The 18,503-nt window shown below is 40.7% G+C and overlaps 2 protein-coding genes across 2 annotated transcripts; one reads left to right on the top strand and one right to left on the bottom strand.

Annotated features, from left to right (window-relative positions):
- Nucleotides 1-2,160: 2,160 nt before the first annotated feature.
- Nucleotides 2,161-5,956, bottom strand: rsad2 (radical S-adenosyl methionine domain containing 2). The gene is made up of 7 exons (XM_027275184.1): nt 5,924-5,956; nt 4,422-4,818; nt 3,653-3,814; nt 3,326-3,555; nt 3,082-3,231; nt 2,805-2,837; nt 2,161-2,453 (listed from the first exon to the last, which is right to left on the bottom strand). The coding sequence occupies exons 1-7, from the start codon at nt 5,939-5,941 to the stop codon at nt 2,289-2,291; spliced, it is 1,155 nt and encodes a 384-aa protein (XP_027130985.1). The 5' UTR covers nt 5,942-5,956; the 3' UTR covers nt 2,161-2,288.
- A 35-nt stretch (nt 5,957-5,991) lies between these two features.
- Nucleotides 5,992-10,121, top strand: cmpk2 (cytidine monophosphate (UMP-CMP) kinase 2, mitochondrial). The gene is made up of 5 exons (XM_027275183.1): nt 5,992-6,714; nt 6,993-7,107; nt 7,494-7,695; nt 7,903-8,136; nt 9,444-10,121. The coding sequence occupies exons 1-5, from the start codon at nt 6,133-6,135 to the stop codon at nt 9,562-9,564; spliced, it is 1,254 nt and encodes a 417-aa protein (XP_027130984.1). The 5' UTR covers nt 5,992-6,132; the 3' UTR covers nt 9,565-10,121.
- Nucleotides 10,122-18,503: the final 8,382 nt, after the last annotated feature.

Raw genomic sequence — 18,503 nt, 5'->3', positions numbered from 1 at the left:
CGCCCCCTGCTGCTCAGACACCGCAACCGCGCTCATTCAAATCATTCAGATGTCATGATATATTTTCTCACTTTCCTCCAGTTAACTGAGTACATTTACTCCAGTACACATTTTAGTACATTTGTACTTGATTTAAGTCTTTTCTTTTCATGTTACTTCACTACATTTCAGAGGGAAATATTCATTTTGCTCCACTGCAATTATCTGACAGCTTTAGATTAGATTAGATTCTACTTTATTTATCCCACAACGGGGAAATTCACTTGTTACAGCAGCAGAAAGTGTAATATACACTACAGAAGTGGAAACAAATAAAAGGGCAAAAAACCAAACAAACAAACAAGCAAATAAAAACACAGACAGAAGTATCAGTCAGCCTCTACAATAGACAAAAAAAACAAAAACAAGCAATCAACAGACAAGTGTACAGATGTTCAAAAAAATTCAAAGTAGTGAAATTGTATAAATAATATTGCACATTTAATCACAAAGGAAATATAAATACAGATTTTAAACTACGACATGATCAGGTGACATAGTGTAAGAAATATTGCAAAGGAAAGTGACCATAATATAAACAATATTACAAAAGTAAGTGACCATGGTATAAATAATAACTGCAAGGTATAAATGAAATAAAGTAGAAAAGAATTAGCTAGTTAATTAGTTATTAGTTACAAGTAACTTTACAGTTTACAGAGTTTTTTGCACAAAACAAAACAACAGAATATATATAAATGTGATTTTTTTTTGTTATAAATTAAACTACCCAACAACAGTATACACAAGTACAGTTGAAAGGGTTAATTGACTAATACAATTAACTGACTGACTGATTAATTATTTGATTGACAATTTGATAGTTGATTTAATCAAGAGAATAGTTCAGCTCCAGCTCAAACAGCTACAAAAATATTACGTATATTATATTTTATATTATGCATAAATAATAATTCAACGATGTAATGCCATGTGCATTCTTCTGTGCATATTTATATTATGAATGAATAATAATTTAATGATGTAATGCTGTGTGCATTCTTCTGTGTATTTTATACATGCTTCTGATTATACTTTATATGTATAACATTTTTCAATGCAGGACTTTTACCTGTAACAGAATATTTATTTTTCACAGTGTGGTATTTGTACTTTTAAGTGAATGATCTGAATACTGAATACCACTGCCTCCCTCTGGTGGTTTCTATTCATACAGATATTTTGCTTATCTTATGTCAGCACATTTCAAAATGGAAAAAAAAATCCTGACATTTCATGATAATTTAGGCTCGTGGTATCTAGCCATGCAGATACTGCAGTTTGCAGATGGCTATTTTCCAGGTTTTTAGACCGTAATGGCAATGGAGATCAAATGAATTTAGTTCACATCTGAGAAAGTACAACTACAATTATACACATGGATAAATCCAGCTTGAGTAAAACTGAAAAATCTTTTTGGTGAATTTGAGTATATTTACGTCTTATCATCAGCTGATAAGCAATTCCTGGCTCAGTTTCACTATTTCCTTCAAATATTCTCTCAGCTGCAGGACTACTTCACATGGAAATGTTTCAAGCAACAAAATTTGAATATGTTATCTAATATATAGTCAGGGACTGAATGATAAAGTCCTAATAAAAATTAAAATGAATTTATTTTGTTGTCAACCAAACTTTATCAAGGTCTGCTATGAAAGTTGTTGTCCACTTTGGTTGCTAAAACAATTGAGCAAGTAGAGACATGTCCTTAACAGTGTATATAACAGGGCAGACCTGTTTGGTATCTTTTGGAAGGATTCAAATGCACCTGTTGGGGTGACTTCATGTCCACACGCTGAGCTTGTCGAAATAGTTTTTGCTCATCTTGAGGATTACATAAGAGTCATGCATGACAAGGTGTAAACCTTTCAAATTACATCTTTTTTAAAAAAAAGCTTTTTAAATACTGTTTTATTACCAGAAACGTATCTGAATATTTTTTTATAATTGGCCTTTATCAGCCATAATGGAGGAAAAAAAACACTTCAACCTTTTTTCTTAAAGAAAAATACTTTAATTCAAATATATTTGGTCACACAAGTGTCTGCAGTGCAGGGAAACAAAAATCTACAAAGGATGTTACATTGTTATATATTAGAATCACACTTTTTTCAAACATAAGCAGTACAATAAGTCTTAAAACAGCCACAAATAAAGATAAAAACATTAAAACGGTAAAAACAATAATATGGTACATATAATCTGTGCAGCCTCTCAGGGAAGGTAAATCAAATTGCAGTTGCAGATTTTCACCACTCCAGCTTCATGTCAGCTTTGCTCCACAGATATTTCCCTCCTCTCTTGAAAAACATTTTTTCATCAAAGCCACTAAAGCAGATAGCGTCTTTCACACCAACATCAAGTATGGACTTGGACGGGTCCTTCCTTCCCTCTCTGCAGTCCAGGAAACGCATCTGAAAAATGGAGAAGTAAATTAGTTTGCGCACATCCAAGTTACCTGTGTGTTGAGCAGTTAGAAGGCACAGCTTTTCTTTTTTTTTTACTCAGCTAAATGCCAAAAAATACCTTTAGGCAAACTTAAGCCTTTCAACTCCGTTCAAGCAATCACCATTTAATGACTTCTAACGGCCTCAAACTTGGAGGGAAGTTCTTTTACGTCAACATAAAATAAAAACTCACTTTGGCAAACCTAGTGACCCAGTCACACTTACAGTTAAATTACAGATAGACTGTATATAGCAGCATATCGTCTGCAAAAGTAGCAGTCTTAGGAGTTTAGTCCATAAATAATATGAGATACTTACATATTCATCGAGGATCAGATATGAATTTCTCATCTGTGAAGACAAACAACACCACAATCTTCAGTTTTGGCATTGATTCTCAACATTGTCACACTATTTACATGCTAACATGCAAGTTGCTCCATTCCCAAAAGAAAATGTCCAACAAAAATCTTCCAATATTATTACTGTCTCTGCCTTGGTACAGTTTGTTTGGGACATGGTCCAATCAATAATACGTTTTTTGAATTTTAACATATCTACAGTCATATTTGTTTCATTGTTAACTATATCATACCTTCTCATTGGACTCTGGAACGAGGCAGGAGACGCTGCTGTGTCTATCCAGAAACTCCTGAAACTGTTGGTCACTGATGATGAACCTCTCCGCCTCTCTCAGGGCTTTTTCTCCTGCATTTTCACCATCGATCAACAGACACTGGAAGACCTGAACACAGGAAGCGCAGACAGGGAGAGATTGAGTAAACGTGTCAAGATACTCATGTACAAGAAACATACACACTCTGCCTCTCTGTTATTACCTTCCAGCGGCAGGGGGCAAGCTGGGTGATGCTCTCCACCATGTCTTCGTCCACGTTGAAGGTGTTGATGACCGAGTTGATTTTGAATGCGACTTTGTACTGTTGGCACCAGTTGCGAATCTTGTAAAGGCAATCGAGGTGGCTCTTCCTGCCTTGAGCTCTGCCGATCAGCTGGTTGGTTTCTTCATCAAAACTGTCACAAGAGACAGCCAAGATGTCCAGATAGTCACCTGATGGAGAGAAAGAGCATGCATTGGTGCCATAAATCCTTAAAAAATATTCTCACAGCTTGTGTACAATATGGTAAAAAAAAAAAAAAGTTCTTACCATATTTCTGGAACCATTTTTCTTTGATCATGCTTCCATTGCTGACGATGCTGACACTTGGGAGCTGGAGGTCCTGTTTGCAGAACTGAACTAATTTCCCCAGAAACTCTCCTTTATCATGCAAGAAAGGCTCTCCTCCAGAGAAGTTGATCTTTTCCATGCCTGATGAACAAAGATATGATTTTAACTTGTATGCATTTTACTTGAGTAGTTCCGTTTTATGAAACTTTATACTTTTAGTAGACTACATCTCAATATTAAATATTGGTATTTCTCTGCATTTGTCTAAAAGTTTCACTAGTTAATTATAGATTATGTTTTCTCGTACACTTGTTGCTCAGTGAAGAATGAAGCGTTGCTACAGGTTGCCATAGGTTGGCAACTTATGATGACCTTATAGAATGTGATGCATTGCATACAGGATATATAAACTAGTTAACATTAGCTCAAATGTATACAGCAGTAAAATGCAACATATTAATTACATATTATATAATTCATTACTGTTGCATTCATTACATATTAATGCAAAAGATCATGTATCGTACTAAAACACTGACACTACATTTTTTAAGTGAGTTCTCTCACTTTTAATACATTACATACATTTTACTGATAATACATGCATACTTTTCTTTACTTTTGAATGCAGAACTCTACTTGTCCTGGAGTATTTTCAGTGAGGTATTAGTATTTTTCCTCAAGTAAAGGAACTAAAAACTTCTTCCACCAACGAAGCCAGGAGAATCTACTGATCTGTCAAATTTACCTGATTCCTTCAGAAGTTTGAGGCCCCTCTTGGCTTCCTCCAGAGGCAGGACGAATGATGTTTTTGCAGTGTGGAAACAAAACCCACATTTGTAATTACACTTGCGTGTGAAGTGATAGTTGACGCTTGTTGGAATCGTCGCATTTTGGATTTCTTTTTGATCCAGTTTGTTGTCAACGGGTGAAAGTGCTGAGCTCGTCCCTTTGCAGGCTCCTGTTGTCCAGTAACGTACTTTCGAAAAGACGCTGGACAAAAAGCATTGCACGGTGCTGATGCAAAGCTGCAGCAGCAGCTTCGGAGATGTGACTACAGAGGACAATTGCATCTTCACACTGACCGAATCACCCCAGTTGTGTTCGGACTGTGGATGCTGACGCTTCTTAAATAGGGATCTGGGCTGCAGGGCAGAAAGGAAACTCAGTCAGCTGAGCAGCAGATAGGTTTCTGTTTACAAACAACGAAAATGAAACCCAGCTGTGAAGCATAAAAGAATGTGACGCTGCAGGTGTAATTATATAATGCGTCAATCAATAAAGACATTATCAATCATTAGACAGAGGCAGCAGTGAAGAATGAGGAACTTTATGGGAGCGTTTATGAGGTTATTTAAATATTAGTGATATGAGATGTCATTAAATTTAGATTTGTTTTGATGAACTTTAAAACTTGCACACAACACCTGCACACTTATTTGCAACTGTGGTGACAAAACTTTCCATTACACTGTTAAACTTTTAACTACAGCTTGTATTATGATTTACTCTGTGTATAGTCCCTGTTGCAGCTTGTTGTATCCTTCACCTGTGACCCATTACAAAGATCAGTGGTAAATAACTCTTATTTTAATAAGCTTCTTCATATTTTCATCATTCTCTGTCTTTTTCTGAAGTTTCTGTGAGGAGTTTTTTGTAGATAAGGGTTAGGTTCCTCATTATGGGATGACTTATGATGACTAATTAGACATAACTTCCAAAGGGGTAGGGCAGGAACTGTATGAACATGTGATCCATTCTTTCATTCTTTGTCAGACTCTGAACTAACTTGTGTTATTCACTGAGTGAGTTCTTACACTTGTATGCTCATATTATTATATATTATATTATTATAACCTCATCAAAGACAATATCGGAAAGTGATTTATTCTTGATAGATAAAGTGTATCAAAACTTTATTGATCAATCTCTTTCAAACATACCACAGTGAAAATGAAACCACAACTGACCTGATGTGTACAAATAGGAATAAGAAAGAGTAATGTGTCTGAAAACAGCTTTATGGGCAACAGTGTATTATTTATAATAAAAGATTATTGCAGCTTTCAGATGAGCAGATGAAGTTTGTTACCTATCCTTAATAATAAGCAATATAATCCAGAGTTTCGTTTCTTCTATGTTCCTACACCCAGAATCTCCCCTAACCTGTTGATCAAGACATGCACCTAATAAAATGATCTAATAGACATGCCTCCTTATTGTGACACAACTAGCAACTATTTGACTGACCTGTTTTTCCACAAACATAACTCATGGTCAAGCATGAGATGAGAAAAAAAAAAAGAAAAATGCACAATGGTGCTCGTTAAGTTTCGTTTTCGACACTGCAGCCCTGTTACTTTCGTTTTTCCTTGCAGCGGCCAGTTTATGTAATGCGTCGCAGTTGGTAGCAGCATTAAAGCAGACTGGATACTGATCAAAACAGCTCAGTGTGACAGATGGCACGGCGCGCAATGTGTCTCCTTCCCCAGTGGTCCTCTCGGGTTTTTTCAGTGGAGCTGGATGGAGCACCCTTTTACTTTTCCATCCAAGAAAGGCACCGGGGAGAAGAAGTGCCTCGGGTATTCAGTGAAGTCCAAAACAATGACAGGTGTTACTCTCTCCTCGTCTGCGGCAGCGACAGAATCCGTCGAGCCAAGTTTTACGCGGAGCTGAGAGAGAAATTATTGAGAGACCTGCCTCCAGAGTGCGATGTCTCTCCCATGCTCTCGTTTCTGCCAAATGTCAAGGATTCTCTCGTCAAGGGTTACTTTTTAAAAGGCAGTTCTTCCAGTTCAGAACGACTTTTGCGAGACTTGGTGCGACATGATCCAGTCCTGGTGTGTTCATACTTGAGAAAAGACGGGGGCCAGATGTGGACTCAGCATCTATGGCCTCATGCAGACAACCAAACGATGGACATGTCAAAGGAGTACTATGTGGTACCGTCAGAAGCGCCAGAACACCACCCATCTACCCTCAACATCATCAACTCTGATGTTTTCTACAGTTTTGAGGATGCTTATGAAGTCATAAAAAAGGTCACTATAGTCTGATATCTAAAGACCCCTCCTAAACATACAGACATAAACAGTTTAGAAATGTTGGTTTATGCGTAAGATAAGGCAGAATGGCACCCCCGTGTGGTAAGAAGAAGGCATAGCAGTGCGCACCAAGTGGCCCAAAGTGGCACTTGATTATTCCATTTATCTATCAGTGCCAGGTGGCACACAGTAGTGTGTGTGTTCTTGTGCTCTGCAGTCTATGACTCCCTCCTGCCTCCTCACACAGCGGCAAACTGATTGTGTCTGTTCTGCAGTGCGGTGACATCATCCCAGAGGCGACGTCTGTTATGGAGCTGCTGCCCAGCAGAGCGGAGGCCAGAAGTAAACCAGACTTCCCTGTTATTGTCATAGAGGGCCTGGATGCCACAGGTTAATGCCATTACCTCATAAATAAATATGGGATCAGTTTGATGTATAGATGTCTCGCTAAAGTGATGGCCAGTTGTTCTCTGCTAAAGCCATTATCTGCCAGCGAGCATCGCCTAATGGAATATCATGTGTCATGACCTCAGAAAAGTTACATCACTGTGAAAATGGTTTATTGAAGAGCTCGTTCATCTAATACTCTTTGCAAACCTCGTGAAAGCTCAACCACGTAGGTAGGAAGGGAGTTTTAGGTCAGCCAACTTTTCAAGAGTCACTCCAGTCCCTTATTACATTTCAAGAAGATGATGAAGTGACAGATGAACCTTTTACTTTTACTGTCTTCTTTGCTTGTGGGGTGACTCTTTCCTCCCTTTGTCTTCCCATCACAGGTAAGACCACTCTGACTGAGTCTCTGAGGGATTCTCTTGGAGCCACTCTTCTGCGGTCCCCTCCCCAGTGCATGTCCCCCTTGAGGGCCCGCTTTGATCAGGAGCCACCCCTCATCCGCAGGGCCTTCTACGCTCTGGGGAACTACATCACAGCAGAACAAGTAGGCCAGGAGGGCATGAAGGCACCTGTCATCGTTGACAGGTAAAGACAGCTGAGATGTCACAGGTGTTCTGAAGTCTTACCTGTTTTGTGACCTGTTTTGTGATAGACGGGTTAACAGATACTTTTCTCAGGGATTTAGACATACAATTCAATGTTTAACATCCCGCACTCCTATGACGGTAGTTACCTGATCATCCATCCGTCCGTCATTCACCTTTCAAACCACCATCCATTATCTGTCTTCAGATTCTGGCACAGCACAGCAGCTTATGCCATTGCCACAGCAGTGAGCGGTCCAGTGTGCAACCTTCCAGCAGAGGGTTCGGAGGTTTACCGATGGCCCAGTGACCTTTTCCAGCCCAGCCTGGTGGTCTTACTCACTCTGGACCCTGAGGAGAGGAAGAGGAGGCTGAGAGACAGAGGTCAAGGAAAGACCGAAGAAGAGCAAGAGCTGGACCACAACCAGCTTTTCCGACTCAAGTGAGATATTTGGATTACACGTACATAATATGTGTAGGAAACGTATGAGTTAGAGTTTACAAGTTTAGAATTAGGCAGGTTAAATACTGGGTAGAGCTAATTATTTTGATTATCAATGAATCTTCTTTGATTAATCAATATTTTGACCCAAGGTGATTCCTGCATGCAAGTGCTTGTTATGTGCATCCAGCAATCCAAAAAACAGTGACATTAAACAGAGAAAAGCAACAAATGCTCAGGTCTGTGATTAAAAACACATTTTTGCTTGCTGTCTTAAATGATTAATGAATAATAATCATGAATAATGAATTATTGAAATAGTTGGCATTGAATTCTCTGGAAATTGAATTCATTTCAGCTCAAATGTAGGATTCATTTCCCTATAGCAAGTGAAAACAATCATAGCAGCCAGAGTTATCTGTCTGGTTCAAAAATGTCTGAAATTGCACTGGAAACAACAGTTTCATCCAAATTTTCCATCTGTTTTTAGGAAATATAAAGTTTTAAGACTAGAATAACTAGACCATATAAACCGAGGAAACTAAGGTGTCATTATGAATGCATTACATGCTACAGTACAACTGTACTTTACCCAGAGTGGGTAATGACAGAAAAACTGTAAAAAATGTAGCTGTGTGACATGTGCGGACAAATGTTCTACAGTGTGCGAAGAAAAAAAGTTCTCTCTGAGCGTGAAAACATGAACGCACAGATGGAGTACAAACTGTACTGCACGTTTCACTGAGTCAGGCCAACTCAGACTTGGTCTGATCCATCAAACACTTAACAATCAATTACTGTCCCGTGGGGGAAGCAGCTGATGAGAAAGAACAGGTGATTAGTTGCTGAGCTGTTGTGCTCCATTAAGCTGGTCAAAACTCACAGGAACTGGCGGCCCAGTTAGTCGCTACGCAGACAGGTCGATGGCTACTTTCATTCATCCTCAGTCCTGACATAATGGCCTTTCCACACGGGACAACCAGATGTTGGGCCAGCAGAATTAGAAAAAAGGAGGGAGTTGACTGTCTGCCGCTGAGAGAGTGAGAGATTCTGCAGACTTGGTGAATCGCTGTCATTAATGACTATTCTTCATTTGTCTCAGGAAATGGTTGTAGTCGGAGCAATTTGTGTCTGTGTTTCTCATGCTAAATTTCTCAGATGTTGCGCATTTTATCACTGCTCACCAAAATAACAAGCAGTCAGAATACTGTCCTGAAAACAGAATATTCTGTGAATTGTCGAGTGTCATTTGCTATGTTTATATGCTTTTTTTTCTTTTCTTAATTTGCTCATGTGTGTCTCTGCAGAGTGGAGGAGGCTTACCGGAGGATCGCTGGCCCAGCTTGTGTCACTGTGGATGCTAGTCCTTCTGCAGACCAAGTGCTCCAACAAGTGCGGCTTTTAATTAGGGGCAAATGCCACTTGTAAGCAGTTCTCCATCTCCCCTGCTGTCAGCCAAGCATCAAGTGGATGCAATACCTCCTTGCGACCACTGGGTGCCAGTAAGGTGTTGTGAATGCAGTAGTTGGAGGGATGGTGGCCAGACGGGAGTGTGGACAAGAGATACTACTCAGAATGAGTAAAGGTTGAATGGCCAGGGGCCAGAACTCTATGCTCCAATCAGAAATACATATTCATGTAGACACACACATGCACGCACAGTTTTTAACACAAACACACAAGTATTGTCAAGAAGAAGTTGTGACCTCTCAGAAATCAGACACAGGGCAGCTCTCAGACACAGTGTAGCTGCACTGTGGATGTAAGTACTTGCATTTGGACCGACGCTGAGGAAATGGATAAAAACATTTATATAAGCACCAGTTATAGATCAGTTGACACAAGCATCCAAATCTCAAAAAAATACACAAAAGAGCCACAAGAATTAAAAATTCTAAAGAAGAAACGAGTTCACATTCTAATCTAAATCACATTCAGATAAAATGCTTTCTATTTGTTTCACATTAAAAGACAGTGACAGTAAATATCTGTTTGGATGAGTGATTATGTCTTAACATCAGCTTACCAAAGAAGTTTCCATGTCTGTGTTCTAGCTTGCTTATATAAGTGCATGTGAACTTTCTGTGAACACATTGCTTTGATTTCCACAAAACAAGAGTCCTCGTCGCAGTGCACTGCAGATGGCAGTTCCTCCTTTAGTTCGACTGTGTGATATTGACACAACCGATGCCACTTGTATTGATAACCTGTGTGGCTCGCAGTGGAGCTGCAGAGTACACTGAGGACCTATAGTGCTGTTTGTACTTGATGTTCTCATGGGCACAGGCCCTTACAAGTCTCCACACATAAATATACACATGCACACCTACTTGGGCAAACACATACACAGGCTTGCACATTTACTAAGAGCATATACTGTAACTCATTTATATATGGAGGAAGTGTATATTTGGCCTATGTGATGGGAAGATTAATTGGAGGTTTTAGTAATTATGAGCTTGGCAAAGCTGCGGGCTGGAGAAGACAGAGTGACCCATCTCTTTTACTGTGATGCATCAGCAGAGCGCCAACCACTGCAGACCCTATTCATATGGCAATTAATGGAGCGCTGTATATCAATGTCATTCCAGTGCTCCCCCACATAAGCACATGGATTACTCCTACTACCAATTACAGCAATCCAATGTTTTACTGAGTGGAGAGGTGCTGTGGATGCAAATCCTACCATCACGTGTAATCAAATAAACTAAAATAAGGTGTCATTATGTTTATGGTGTATGGATTCCTACATGAGGTAAGTATCTCAGGACGTTTTATTGAATTCATAAGCTCTCAGCTGCACGGATGGGGCGGTATGACACAAAATGAATGTATTCGCTGGGCTGTGTGGAATTCTGATTGCCATTAACACAGTAGCCTCTGTCTCAAGAGAGTCCAAAATTTATGAAGTGGGAGAGCAAAGCAATTAGGAATTATGCCATATATCATACCTGAATGCAAGGTTGTGTGTGCCTGAGGTGTCAGCCATATTGCCATGTCAGATGTTGTTATGCTTTGTTATTCTTGGCAACAAAAAGTGAGTGGTGATATCATGCCATTATTGCCCCTCAACACGACTGTAATATGACATTAATGGCCCATAATCACAGTACATTACACATGCACTGAAATAATTCTCTTTACATTTGTTAATGTGTTTTTGCTCATTGAAACATGGAGGATCTGTTCAGTTGTTTTTGTCAGATAGCCAGGATACACTCAGCGGGCTTAACAATTACAACAACTCACACATTCACACACACTGGAGATCTGTGTCTTGAAGTTGAACTGTGGTTCGAGGGAAAAACTTAATAACTAATGCAAGCTGCTTCCAATCTGTGACCTCACTACTGAAGTTGCAAGATAAAAGTCCAAACCACATTTTATGGAAAAACTAAGATTCATCTGAACTGCAGGAGGAGCTCAGCTTCACACACACACACACACACACACACACACACACACACACATGTTCATGCACACAAACATACAGTAGACTTACACGAAGTACCAGATGAGCGCACATGCGCGCACACACACATACACACACACATACACACCTCACCCTGTATGGGGCCACTTTGCACTACACTCCTCAACTTCAATATTTCATCTGCACAACAGAGAAGGAGCAGCGGAGAGGAGGAAAGCCCTCCATGAAATAATTAAAGATCCAGCAGGGATGCAGCAGCACAGCAGCCGCCGTCCCATCCTAAGTAATAGATCAAATGAAAGCTGTCCCTCAGATCATTAATAATGAGTGTGGTATGGAGTCTGAGGAGGTAGGGGTGGGAGGGGAATGGGAGGGCATGGGGCTGGTACAGGTTGGGGGAGGGAGAGAGGGCATAGGGGAGGCACAAGGTGTTTTTATGTGTGTGTGTGTGTGTGTGACGAGTGTGTTCGGGTGGGGGTGGGGTATTTTGAATAGTAGTCTGGGTCCCCTGGCAAAGACCCCAGTGGGCCTCTCTTGGCAGCCACATGAAGCGGCATGGCAAGAGGAGTCATGCATATGATTTGGCACCAAGTGTCTGCCAAACTCTAAAGACCCTACAGCAATGTCTATATACATCTCTTGTCAAATAAACAACATTTTACACGGTGAATGGGCAGGTTAGGAGGAGCTAATAATGCTCCTTTCAATCCGTGGGGCCTCAGAGCAGTGACTGGATATGATGGTGGATTTTGGGAGAGTTGACTCCGCTCGGTAGACAGGCGGGGATGGGCTGTCTACAATGGGGGATGGGGTGATAAAAGGGAGAAGAGGAGCTGAGGGGAAGACTGGAAAAGGAGGAGAGGATGGGTGATAGAGAGGGGGGGCAGGCGAGAATGAAGGGAGATGCTGTGGATGTTGTCATCTGTGGGCTCAAGTCCCACCAGATCCCTCCAGCTGGCAGGTATAGCGCATTTCCCAAAGACTACCCTCACCCAAAAATACCGTACAGTATGTAACATTCCCCAAGCAGCTTCAAATACAATCCGAGGTAAATATTCACCAACCTCATAAACATCTTAAACAACTGCCAGGGTTGGCGTGTGAAGGAAATTGGAATCAAACTAAGCAATTGCAAAAAAATATTGATTCCAAAGTATTAAAAACCTAGGATTTAAATAGCCTACCAAATTAACCACATGTTTTAAAGACTTTTAAGTGCGATTGAGAGAAAATAATAAGACTATATCATTATGCTTGAGTCATCCAGTAACTAAATTAATCATCACGTCCTTACAATATTGTGTCCATCCCTCCCCCTCCTCTCTCTCACACACACACACACATTTCCAGAGTTGCACACACAAACACACCACATGCATACACCTTCCCTCTGAACACAGCAGGTGGTGGCAGACACCCCAGCGCCATTCTCTGTGAATGACGGGTGGTGGGATGTAAAAACATGAAGGGTGCAGGAGTTGAACTGATCGGTGGTGAAATGTTTGTCAAAAACATACAGCAAAGCTCAAAATGAGGTGGAAAAGGCAAAAGTGAGGCAGAGATGTGGGAATTATTTTGTTGGAAGGGGGGAAAAAAAAGTTTTGAAAATATCCCATCAAAAAACAGATGTATAATTCAACAGCTTTTCATCATCATGCTCACCCTTTGTCATGGTGTCTGAATACTTATTTGCAGGGGCAAAGACAGCATCTCTGTGGAAAGGTGCGGGTATTAGGCACAGCGGGCTGTGTATTCAGGATGCCATTATATATTCAGGTTGTGCTTATTTTCTGATGTTTTCAGGGGATAGGTGCTGTATAGTCTGTGATGATTGCATGAAACCTCACCAGTTTTGCCTGGCGGCTGTTGGGGAGGCTTCACCAGGAACGGTTAAATATTTAAACACTGCTGTGAGATCTCATTAAAAACGGCACATCAGCCCCCATAAGGCCCCTACAGCACTCCCTCACACACTCCCGAAAACCCAGTTAGAACTCAGTGGAGTGTGACAAAACTGTTATTGTCTATTTACTGTGGAGAACTTGTGATAAATCGTCATATCCTGTCAAATAAGGCAGCTGGCAGTAGTGTTGACAAGTGGTAAGTCATCATATCAGGGGAAAAAAAAATGATTGAGATTCAGTTCTGTTTTGACAGCTGCAAGCAAGCAGAAATATGCCAAAAACAAAATAACATGACAACTAGACCAGACTAATATTTCCATAACACACGTATGAAAAAAAAAAGACAGAGAACAAACTTTGGCTCTCTGGAGTCTTCTTGCCTTCTCACAAAATCTGGGCAATTAATTCCAACTCTATTGTTTGGGGCTTCCCTATTTTTAGCCTGGCTGCCCTCTCAAATAAATTGATTTCCTGTGGCGAACTTGGAATGTTCCTTGTGTGCCATGTTTTTTTTTTCTTTCTTTCTTTCTTCCAAACACACAAATACCGTCCTTCTTCCCCCAGAGGAATAAATCAAAGGCAACACTGCCAAGTTCTCCGCAGCTGTGCATGCGCATCTCTTTTTATACTTGAAGATTGTTTATTTTTGTTTCAGTTCCATTAATGCTTAGACATGTCTACTACTTCATCAGGCACCAGCAGACAGCTGAGAAGCGACTTGCTTGACAGGCAAGTAGCTGAGTGACTCTCAAAATACCTAAACTGACTGACTCTCTCCCTCTCCCTCTCTCTATCTCTGGTCTTACTCTTTGATTATGATCTCTCCTGAGACATAGAGGTCTGTTTCTTTGCGGTCCCCGACCACAGAAATAATGGCTGGGTCAAAACCGACTAAGCTCTCAGATCGCAAGAAGATATTTAAACACACAAGGCTACACATAAATAAAAGTAGAGCAACTTGATCCTGGATTCTTGTAACAGTGTCAGGGGAGCCACTGGTCTTTGATGAACACTACCAAAGACAGATGCATAGTGGTTGGGGGGAAGCTGCACTTGCCGGAAGAGAAGAAATTACAATGCACAGACTTACAAAGAAAATGAGAATAATACTGAAGAACATGAATGATTAAGTAGAGCAAATGTTTGTTCGACTTTAGTGGGACAACTCTGTAAAAGTACACCACATACTGTCATATATCAAATAACTCAAGTAAGCATTTGGTACACTGAGTTAACAGTATTATAATTTAAAAAAGTAGTGTGCGTATTTTGAATTCATGAGCGCATTTTCTAAAAAACCAGATGACCAGAGATTTGGTGAGGCTTACGTTTCAATTTCTGTTACCCACTGCTGTTGTCACAGGCTGCAGCGTGAGAAGTAAAAGATAGTAAATAAGGCCTTTGGGGTGTGAAAAGAGATAGTGATAGAGAGAGGAGAGAAAAAGGGAGAGAGGCAGTGACACACAAATGAGAGAAACATACCACTAGATCCCAGTCCCTTATCCTGACTAAGCCATCTGAATCCCTCTACACCCATTTAGCTTGCTCACTCTATAGCTCTCCTGTGTGAGAGCTGCAGCGTTTGCCCACTTTACAGTCTTCTCACTGCACCTCGGAAAATATTGAGTTTATAGCCGCTCATCTCCATAATAAACACCATATACCCAGCAGCCTACAGGAGGGACCGCGAGCCAACAGGGGAAAAGGATTCACACAGGCTTTACCTCCCACAAGTTCCCAGAAGTCACTCCTCCTGCCTTCTAAACAGAGTTTAGCAAGCAGTCCTCAGGGGCTGACATAAGAGCGGAAATGTTTCCACAAGTCTCATACTTACACACTTTGATGCACTGCCAATGCTGTCCATCTCTGATAAGAAAACTTTAATAGTCAAGCCTGTGGTCGAACGTGTAGAATACGATATAGAGAAAGGGGCTACCATCCGATCCTTTCAGTGTTTTGTGTTTGCAATAATTTGCTGCCATTAGGACACAGAGGAAGTTAATTCTTTGAGCATGATACAAGAAACCCCCTCCCATTCTGAAAACAAGAATTGAGAAGGTAATAGTTCTACAGAGGTAGACCACTCTGTAAAGAGGTAAACTAAAACCGACCGCACCAGTGACAAAAAAAAAGAGAGAAAAGAAAAGAAAAAAATCTCTCCTTCCAAACACCCTCTACGAAGCCAAGTGATGATGTAGCTGGCCAGAACTTAGCTGGAGCAGTTATCCATCTCGCCCTGTGCTGCCAGCTGTCAGAGTACACAGCTCCAGCTAGCCGCCAGTGGCAGGTGTAATCAATATGGACTCCACAGAGAGTTGCACTACCAGAGGCCAGTCTCCACTCTCTAACCCATCTCTGTCTCTCCAGGGGAAACAGTAGGCAGGCGGGCAGGGAGAGTGCGTTTGATGTCTCCTCCGGGCCAAGATGGAGCAGCCCACTATAGCTCTGCAGCAGAGAGATGATTAATCCTGACTATTGGATGCACCATCATGTTTGAGTTAAGGTAGACTGTTTTTTACCAGACTGAGGTCGGTATTGTGCTACTGCAAAAAAAAAAAAAAAGTTGTGTTGTTAGAAATACTGAATGGAAGAAGCAACTGTCGCTTAGTGCCTATAAAGAACATTCGAGCGTAAGCACGTACGCAGCAGTGTTCATTTAGGATTTAGCTGTAAAAATCGCCACGACAACATTTCTATCATCCTCATCCAAACAAACACAAAACACCAAATACGTGATAGTTTGGGTATAGTATATTTTTTCTTTTTTTTATTAATCTTATCCTGCTTATATAGAGTCATTAGTATTAATGGTATTATGTAGTGACACACTATACAACATAAAATATTCACAAGCTGTCAAGTTGTGTAGGAGTTTTGACTGATGCATCATTAACACTAATTTGAGCCAGGGACAGACAGACAGTCGTACAAACCGCACACACATACACAAACATGCACACACGTACACACAGCAGTGCCCCTGAAGGTATTCCCTTCTGCACCTAATTTAAAGCGCTCTCAAAGCCGAGCAATGGTGAAGAATAAACAGTGAATTTAAAATTATCTTTCGTTTTAATGACTTGTTGTTGTCTTTAAAAAATCATTTTCTGAAATGTTTTCAGGGGATCTGTGGAGGAGTCAGCTAATTTAAAATAGTGTAGATCTAGCCTGAAGACAGAAATCTTATACATTTGCATGTGCTGCACATTTTTTTTTTCCCCAGCATATTTTACTCCATATACAGTACGCATATAGAAGCAAGTGAGATATTTAGGTAAGAGAGCTCCTACGAATTCTGTTGTCTCAGAGGCATTTGTACTGTAATTACCGCTTTCTTGGTTTTGCTGTTTAGCATGAAAGTTTAGTCCTGAACTTTGTTTGTATTTCACACCTACAGAGCGACAGTACAACTTTAAAGTGAACTTAAACTACAGAGTTGTGTACTATCACAATGGCCCAGTGTTCCAAAAGGAGCACTAAACCCTTGATATTAGTTTAAAAACAATTGAGTCATCTTTCACAAAAGAGTTAATGTAACTGGTAAATCTCAACTGCCTGAAAAAAAGTCTGACCTCTGGGTTACCCTGAAGGAAGTCTAGCAACAAAAGGCAGAGATCCTGTTACAAGGTTAGGCCTATCTTACAGATGCATGCACCCCCTACCCCACCACTCGCACGGACACACCTCCATGAACACATTCATAACATGGGAGGAAATACCTCTAGACAACCAGCCCATTCTGAAGTCGACTTGTGAAGATGGAAAACAATATAAAACTAAATGAGTATTAGGAGTAATAATCTACTGTAAGACTACTGACCATCAAACTGTGTTTAATATGTAAGCAAAACCAATTCTACACCAACACTCCTACACTGAGGTAGTTAATGGATACTCGCCAGTAGGCAAGTAACTGAAACACCCTGAGGGTGTAATAGTCCTCCATCTTGGTGTGATTAATATGCGCAGTGCAACATTTTAATTTGAAAAGTCACCGGTCCATTGGATTTCTCTGTTACAGCCATGTCAACCCAGAGACACCCACACTGCTCTCTAGGAGAATCTGACACCATGTTATTTGGCCAGAAAACACTCTCTGTCGGTCCGACTGACTCTTCACATGTTTTTCTTTCATCTCTAGCTGTTTCTAAACCCCCCGTCTCTGTTCTCTCTTACCCCATCTCATCTTTCTTTCTTCCCTGACTTGTTGTACAAGACCTCGTGAAAGCATCAACCGGGAGAAGCAGCCAAAAAAGCAATAGATTTATTGTAGGCTTTGGCGTAATCGGAGGAAGAGAGGAACAGAGACGAAAAGGGATGAGATCAAATGATGGTAAATAAGATGAAGATATTACGCAAGAGAATATGTTCTTTCTCAGTCTGAAAATGTCTCTCTATGTCTATAAATGTCACTTTGTTATGGCCACGACCACCACAGCAGTGTGTGCACAGTATACGCGAGTGCTAGGTACATGTCTTTCTATCACTTTCACTCCTATCCTCCCACACTCCCTTTCCTCTTTCCCTCTGACCTCAATTTTCTGCCCTCCTAAACGACTGATCCTTTCCCCTGACCTCAAACCAGTCAGACTGCTCTGTGAATGATGGATTGGTGCAACACGGTGGCCCATTTAAAGTTAAGTCCTCTACTTTACAGTACGCCTGATGCAATGAAGTGCTATGCCTTGCAGTATGCAAGTGTGTCAGCTACATGCGCCCAAGAAGACTGAAAGACTAAAGTTTATTTAAAATTCAGACAGTATGGGGATGATATTCACAAGCTGTTATTATACGGCTTTATGAAGGCCTTGATTTGGATAAACTTCAAGGAGAATGTGTTGTTGCAGCCTGTAGCAGAATCCAAAGCTTGATGTCTCTTATTACTTCTAACATTTGTTTGAAAGCAGAGCGGCAGAGTTCACACCTGTTCACATGGCATAAAAAGGCTTACTGGAGGGCTGTTCCTGACTCTAATGTTTATACCATCCTCTGCGTTGTCCCCACAGGCCACTGAAAAACACTGTGGATTA

Source organism: Larimichthys crocea, chromosome XXIV (genome assembly GCF_000972845.2).
Source record: "Larimichthys crocea isolate SSNF chromosome XXIV, L_crocea_2.0, whole genome shotgun sequence".
Classification (NCBI taxonomy): Eukaryota; Metazoa; Chordata; class Actinopteri; family Sciaenidae; genus Larimichthys; species Larimichthys crocea.
This window is presented reverse-complemented; position numbering and strand designations above follow the sequence as displayed.

Excerpts from the sequence above, each read along its gene's own strand:
- cmpk2 (XM_027275183.1), top strand. The coding sequence starts at position 6,133 with ATGGCACGGCGCGCAATGTGTCTCCTTCCCCAGTGGTCCTCTCGGGTT. Across the intron at positions 6,715-6,992 it reads CTTATGAAGTCATAAAAAAG|TGCGGTGACATCATCCCAGA; the intron begins GTCACTATAGTC and ends TCTGTTCTGCAG. Across the intron at positions 8,137-9,443 it reads AACCAGCTTTTCCGACTCAA|AGTGGAGGAGGCTTACCGGA; the intron begins GTGAGATATTTG and ends GTGTCTCTGCAG.
- rsad2 (XM_027275184.1), bottom strand. Across the intron at positions 3,232-3,325 it reads TTGCCCCCTGCCGCTGGAAG|GTCTTCCAGTGTCTGTTGAT; the intron begins GTAATAACAGAG and ends TCCTGTGTTCAG. Across the intron at positions 2,454-2,804 it reads ATCTGATCCTCGATGAATAT|ATGCGTTTCCTGGACTGCAG; the intron begins GTAAGTATCTCA and ends TCCATTTTTCAG.